Source organism: Corvus hawaiiensis, chromosome 5 (assembly GCF_020740725.1).
Source record: "Corvus hawaiiensis isolate bCorHaw1 chromosome 5, bCorHaw1.pri.cur, whole genome shotgun sequence".
NCBI lineage: Eukaryota > Metazoa > Chordata > Aves > Passeriformes > Corvidae > Corvus > Corvus hawaiiensis.
Window position 1 is genome coordinate 47,453,495 of NC_063217.1, and position 6,368 is coordinate 47,459,862.

The 6,368-nt window shown below is 50.6% G+C and overlaps 1 protein-coding gene across 3 annotated transcripts; it reads left to right on the plus strand.

The window, feature by feature from the left end:
* Nucleotides 1-297: 297 nt before the first annotated feature.
* ARL9 (ADP ribosylation factor like GTPase 9) lies at nucleotides 298-6,196 on the plus strand. Of its 3 annotated transcripts, none has more exons than XM_048303051.1 (4): nucleotides 298-462; nucleotides 863-1,031; nucleotides 3,757-3,932; nucleotides 5,012-6,196. In XM_048303051.1, the coding sequence occupies exons 1-4, from the start codon at nucleotides 313-315 to the stop codon at nucleotides 5,189-5,191; spliced, it is 675 nt and encodes a 224-aa protein (XP_048159008.1). In that variant the 5' UTR covers nucleotides 298-312; the 3' UTR covers nucleotides 5,192-6,196. The 3 variants fall into 3 exon arrangements, with proteins under 3 accessions (XP_048159008.1, XP_048159009.1, XP_048159010.1); XM_048303052.1 differs by lacking the exon at nucleotides 5,012-6,196 and adding an exon at nucleotides 4,746-5,001; XM_048303053.1 differs by lacking the exon at nucleotides 298-462 and adding an exon at nucleotides 2,118-2,192 and having other exon boundaries at nucleotides 930-1,031.
* Nucleotides 6,197-6,368: the final 172 nt, after the last annotated feature.

Genomic DNA, 6,368 nt, shown 5'->3' on the forward strand with positions numbered 1-6,368 from the left:
CCGGGTACCTGGACAGTGTCCTGACTGCTGCGCCGGAGCTGGGCGCGCAGGCAGAGGCAAGCTGGGAACAAATCCCGCGGGGCTGGGAGCAGGGGAGGGCAGTAGCTGGTGTGCGGAAACCGTGGCCTGCCTCCCTGCACCAGCGAAAAGCCGCCCGTGGCACGGCTTGCTCTCTCTTTCACTGCCACTCGCGTGTTCCCAGCCTGGCCCTGGGAGCCCGGCCGGCGGCGGGAGCCGCGTTCGGGGCTGCGGGGGGCGCTCTCCGTGCGCGGTGCGGGTGCGCGGTGTCCGGTGCCCGCGGCCGGAGCGGCGATGGGCTCCCGCCTGCGGGCCGCCGCGCTCTGGGGGGCGGCGCTGGTCCTGGCGGGCGGCACGGTCGTGGCGCTCCGGGCCTGGGCCCGCCTGCGGAGCCGCGTCGCGCTGCCCGCCCGCTCTGCAGCCGCCGCTGCCGCCGCCGATCAGGTACCGGGGCTTGGTCGGGGCGGCGGGCGAGGCCGCGGGGTCGGGGAACGCCCGGGGCGCCGCCCGGGGCCTCTCGGGCCGCCGTGACCTCGGCCCCGGCTCGCCGGCAGCCTCGGCGGTGCCCTGGGCCGCGGCGGGGCGGGTGGCCGGGCCGGGGCCGCTCTCCCCGCTTTCCTGCCCCGCAGTGCCCGGGGCCGGCTGATGTCCCGGGGATCCCCCATCGCTGCGGCCGTGCGCTTGTGCCGCGGGAGCCCAGCGGGCATCTTCGGCCTCTTCACCGCCAAGTGGCTTTTGCTGTGCCCTCCAGGCCCCTTGTTCAGCCTCCTTCTTTCCCCCAGCCCTGCTAAGCTTTGCTCTTGCCCCGGCTGCCCGGGTAAGTATGCTGCCCCTCGCTTTGCAGGGTAAAGGACACGGTAAGCAGATCCTGGTGCTGGGCCTGGATGGGGCTGGGAAGACTAGCATTCTCCACTCCCTGGCAACTAACCACGTCAAGCGCAGCGTGGCTCCCACCGAGGGCTTCAATGCCATCTGCATCAACACCGAAGAGTCCCAGATGGAGTTTCTGGAGAGTGAGTGAACCTATTTTAGTATTGAACATAAAATAAGTTCCTGTCTTGTGCCCTAGGGATCAGGCACATATTTTAAAAGCTCGGTATCCCCACATGCCAGCTCAATAACATGAAGTTGGGATTATTTTCCCCCTGGGGATTCTGCTTTCCTACCCAGCCTCTTTGAAGGAGAAGACACAATGATGTTCGAGATCAGTTTTCATTCAGCCCTGACATCCTGGGAATTCTGCTCCCAGAGAGAGAAGAGTAATAAGCCTGATTGGGTGAAACCAGCAGACGTTTCCCCAATAAGGCCTGTGTTGTGGTTCATAGCTTTTGTGCTGCTTCTCCTTGGTGCTCATGCCTGGCAAAGGGCAAGAGCTACAGAGGAATAAATAATAAGTGAAAGAAGAGAGGGGGAAGAGAAAACCCTTTCTATTTAAAAGCCTCATAAGTGGTGTTTTCTAGTCTTAAACAGCTTTTGAATGTCCATAGCATTTTGTTAAAACTTTTGTACTGTCCTTAGCTCTTATTTTTGGGTATCGTCCGTGCCTGCAGATGGCATCTCCTGTGATGCCTTTGGGCCATCACAGCTGTTTGAGGTGCAGCTAGCTGATGGGAAAGGTGGAGGCCCTGGGGTCAGGTCAGTCCCTGGTACAGAGAGGCTGACCTGCCTTCTGTGGAGGCAGAAGCTGCCCATTGCTTCCTGCTGTTTCTGCCCTCTGGTGTACCAGTGCTGACTGGCTCAGTTGGCAGCTAGCTAGTAGATGTCTCTGTACCTTTAGCAGGCCTAGAGGAGTTGTGCTGTTCCCAGGTAAGTTTTTGGGGTGTGAGGATGAGGTTGCTTAGGCAGAGTTTCATTCCCAGTCTTATTACCACAGGAGTCTCTGCAGTGCCTTGGGGAAATCATCTTTAGAGAGATGCTTGTAGTCTGTGCCCCTCGCCTGGTAGATAAGAGGGTATTTCCTACTGGGATGTGCTTTGCCTATCTGAGCCCAGAGAAACCCACAGTGTCTCTGCTCCTGCCTGGGGACAGTCTGGGCCCAGCACCACACACACCACAGCAGAACCTGTTGTTTCTGAGTCGTCCTTCCCTCTCTGGTCCAGGTTGGTAGTGACTGAGATGTGATGGCTGCGATCTGACTCATGGGAAATGCAATGTCTCAGGCCAGTTTCAGCCAGGTAAATCTGTGCATGGCTCTAATCTGGTTACTTATCCAGTCTGTACCATCGCCTAGTCCAGGGGTTAGCAGCCTGTGCTGTGATCACATGGCACAAGGTGATCAGCGAACAGCAGGGGTTTTGTTGTGCTGGCTTAGACATGTGGAAAACTGTTCTTTTCTTTGTACCAGCATACAGATAACTGGGTGGTACCTCACCCTCTGCAAAGAGTAGGAGCTCCTGGCTTCTGCTGAGTTCCTACAGGCTGGGAAAAAAGTGTTCTCTGTGAGGTTGCTGACCCCTGGGTTATGCTATGCATGAATACACTTAACAAAGGGAGCAGTACTGAGCCCCTGTGGTATCGCAGTACAGAATCGGGTTTCTGTCCCAAAAATTACATGTCAGTCACAGCCCTTTGTCTCCTTTCCACAGTAGCAGACTTGCAGTTCTGCCTCCAGGTACACTGGGCCACTTGAAGAGGCAGGCATGCTCTAGTGGGAAATGTTACTTCCCTTTCTGTGTTCTTGAAACTACTGAATCCTTTTGACTTAAGTGAAAGCAAAATTGCTTTGAAACAGAACAGTCAAAGAGGGCAATAAAAGATGGCTGTCTAGTAAGACAATTTTGAGAAGAGCTCCTCTGGAAGGCAGGGGAGTTATAGGGAACCCCAGATACATTGCTTTGAGAACATGCTACTTTTGAGAGACTCGCACATGCCTTTTGAGCACCTCAGTACTCTTTGAGCGAGTGTTCCTGCAATGTGCCTGGAGAAGACCTAGAGACCTGAAAACACATCTGAACTACTTAGTATACTGATAGTTACTCCTTCTGCTATTGAACTCAACAAACTACTGAATTCTTTGTCCCCAGATGGGAACAACAATCTCAAACAACTTGCTGTCTGTGGTTTCACCAGAGAATTGTTTTAAGACCTAGTTTTGAAGGTGGACAGCTTTCCTCTGTATCCAGCAGAGAAGAGCTCATGTAGAAATGTATGCTGTGAAAAGATGACTCCTAAGCATTGCCTGAAGAGTCTGCTGGGACTTGATTTTTCGGTCTTCCTTAAGCACCTCTGGTTATTGACAAAACTCTGTGAGTTTTGAGCTAGTTCTTAGTGTCATACAAATATGATGAGAGCCCTCCACACCTCAGAGCTAAATTTCTCCCCTGGAAATTGTAGACCTGCTTTGTCTTACAATGAGGTGGGCACGTGGAGATAGGTTATAAGGGGACATTTGGTGTTTATGGACACTGAACCATTTTCTACTCTCTTTACTTGCTTGAGAGCAAGAACCAACAAGGCAGAAAGCAACCACAAAGATACTGAACCCAAAATCCTCTCAAAATAAGAGCTTAAAATGGACAGATTCTTTGTTTCCTCCCAGAGCATACAGATATGCCTTCATGGGCCTTGACTGGGGAAAATAAAGCTGTTTTCAGTCTCACGTGCAGTAGCTCAAATACTCTGAGTCTCTGGTAACCCAAATACCTTGGGTTTTCAGTTCAGGGAAATGCTGTCTGCACCTCTGGGAGCAGTGCTGCTTGAACTACTTGGTGAATCCTGTGCTGCTGTCTTCTCTTCCAGTCGGGGGCAGTGAATCTCTGCGTTCATACTGGAAGATGTACTTGCCCAAAGTGCTGTTGCTGGTCTATGTCGTGGACTCGGCTGATCATGCCCGACTGCCTATGGCGAAACAGCTGCTTCATCAGCTAATCCAGAACAACTCCACCCTGCCTGTGGTGGTTCTGGCCAACAAGCAGGTAAGAGTTCCCTGCTGCTAGCACAGCTAGGTTTGGCAGCAGCTTTGGAAACAGCAACAAAGCCTTTCAAAAGAGGCTTCATGCCTTTAAGGAAGGCACATGGCTGGGAGTCTTTCTGACACACCTGTTGACCACAAAACAAAATAATCTGAGGTTGTTTTGGATCTGCAAGATGCAGGTCCTGTGCCTGGTGAAGATGCAATCAGAGCTGTGGGTGAAAACTGCTGTACAGTTGCAAGGTTTGGGAGCTTCAAGGGAGACCACAGTTAGATATGAAGTTAGGTTTCTGTTGTGAGTATCTGCCTAGAAGTACCACTTTACCTAGCAGCGGCTAAAAAGTGAAGCACTGTTGTTTGCCTTCAGACTGTCCAGTTGGTTGTTCCAAAGGCTGCTGCTGAAACCTGAGAGAAAGAGCAGTTTTCCTCACAAGGCAGTGCTTCCTCCTAAGATCTTTGTGAAAGTCTCAATGATTGGTGCTGTATCTGAAATAGAATTGGGCCTCTGGTACAATCAGATGACAGAAGAGCCCAAGGGTTTTAATAACAGATTCTCTTTTATCAAGGTTGTGTGCTCAGTTTGCTCTAAGTTGTTACCTCCTAAATTTCTAGTAACTGAGGCCTGTTATTAGTAGTCATTTATGTAACTCTTGAACTCAAGTGCAGGCTTGGGCTTCATCAGACTCAAATGCATCAGAAACACTGGTGGCTAAGAAGGTAGGCAGGGCATGACTGTTGTATTTTTGCCCTATTTTTATAACCCTTTGCTGAGTGCGTAGGGTCTTGGTCCAGCAGTGCTTTTGTCTGCCTTGTACAGGTGGTCTTCCATAGTTATCAGAAACACTGGAAGTGGTGTAGAAATAGGAACAGAACTGTACCCATATTTCTTTGGGAAGAAATCAGGTTAGATTTTTCCCCAACGCATTTTAGGACATGGGAAGTTGACCTCATAGAAGGTACGTAAGAATGGCACCCCAGAGCTTTTGAGACTCTTTCCCTCCCTGGACAAAAGCCGTGGCTCAAAGTAGGAATGGTGCCACCACCTCTTGCAACTAACAGGGTTGTTTTATTTTTGTGTAACAGGACCTCGAAGGTGCATATTGCATCACTGATATTCACGATGCTCTGGCTCTGTCTGATATTGGGGATGAGAGGAAGATGTTCTTGATTGGTACCCATGTGGCAGAAGATGGCTCTGAGATCTCCTCCAGCATGAAGGATGCCAAGGAGCTGATAGGGACGCTGGTTTTGGAAACACAGTGACAGCTCTTTTCTTACAACATGGTGTTTGCAGCTGAGGGAGACCAGGTGTTAGTATATGGTCAGTTTACTGTGTGGCAGCTGAAATGTACAGATATGCTTTCCTGGTGGGCGTGGAATTCCTCTGAAAGTGGTATCTAGTTGGTAAGAAAATCTAATTTATAGTAGTTTGAAAATACATTTGAGAAGTAGTCTATTTTTAGCGTATTTGTAGGAGAAAAATAGTCTGTCTCTCAGGCAGCAGATTTAAGGGGAAATATAGCTCAGATGGGCAAGATAGCTTCATGTCAGGTGGGAATCAAGCACTGATTTCCGTGGAAGAAAGTTGCATCCAGTGAATTCAACATGGCTTGATGTCTCAGGTTAAAGAGAAATATGTTTACTTCACAGATTTTACAGAACCCTTTTAACAGTGGTGTTCTGTTAAAAATGAGACCTCACTTCTTGACGGTGTCAGAAATTTAAAGTGCTGCAACTAGTATTTTTGACAGTGACAATTCTTGTTGCTGTGTTGGACCCAGTTGTTAAGGGAGTGGCAAACCAGTAATCTCTGGAAATTGGGTTGGTTACTGTTTCTTTAGTGGGTAAGGACAAGAAAATGAAAGCAGTAATATATTAAGTGTTTCTTTGCCTACAGGCAAAAAGCCAAAATGGTGTAATTTGAGGTAGCAACTGGATGCATTTAAGTTAAATTGGCAGCAAAGGCGGGAGACTCGTCCATCGGGTTGAGCAGCTTATTTAAGCTTAGTCCAAGATGTCCTTGAGCAATCGGTCTTCCTTGTGAAAACCCTGTTGTTTCTTGCCAGTGGTTTCTGTTAGCACAGCAGGTGAGGAAGGTGACAACCTGCTGAGGAGTGTCACTCTCCCAGTGTCCTCCTAATCATACTCGAAGGACATGACCCCGGAGCAGTCCTGTAAAGGACCTGTTTTGCACCCGCATCTATTGTACGAGGCTTTTATAGTTTTGTCCTTTGTAAGAGATGCATAAAGCAGAAAATTCCACCCTAACCACTGGTCCGGGCTGCTCTCTTCCAGTTGGGGAACAAGATGTTGGGATGCGGGAGGCTCCCGAGGCCTCTCTGGGACAACCACCATGACGGGGGCCGCGTCACCCGTGGGCTGCGGCCGGGGCCCGGCTCGGGCTGCCGCCGGCAGCGCCGTGTGTGTGCCGGGCCGGCGG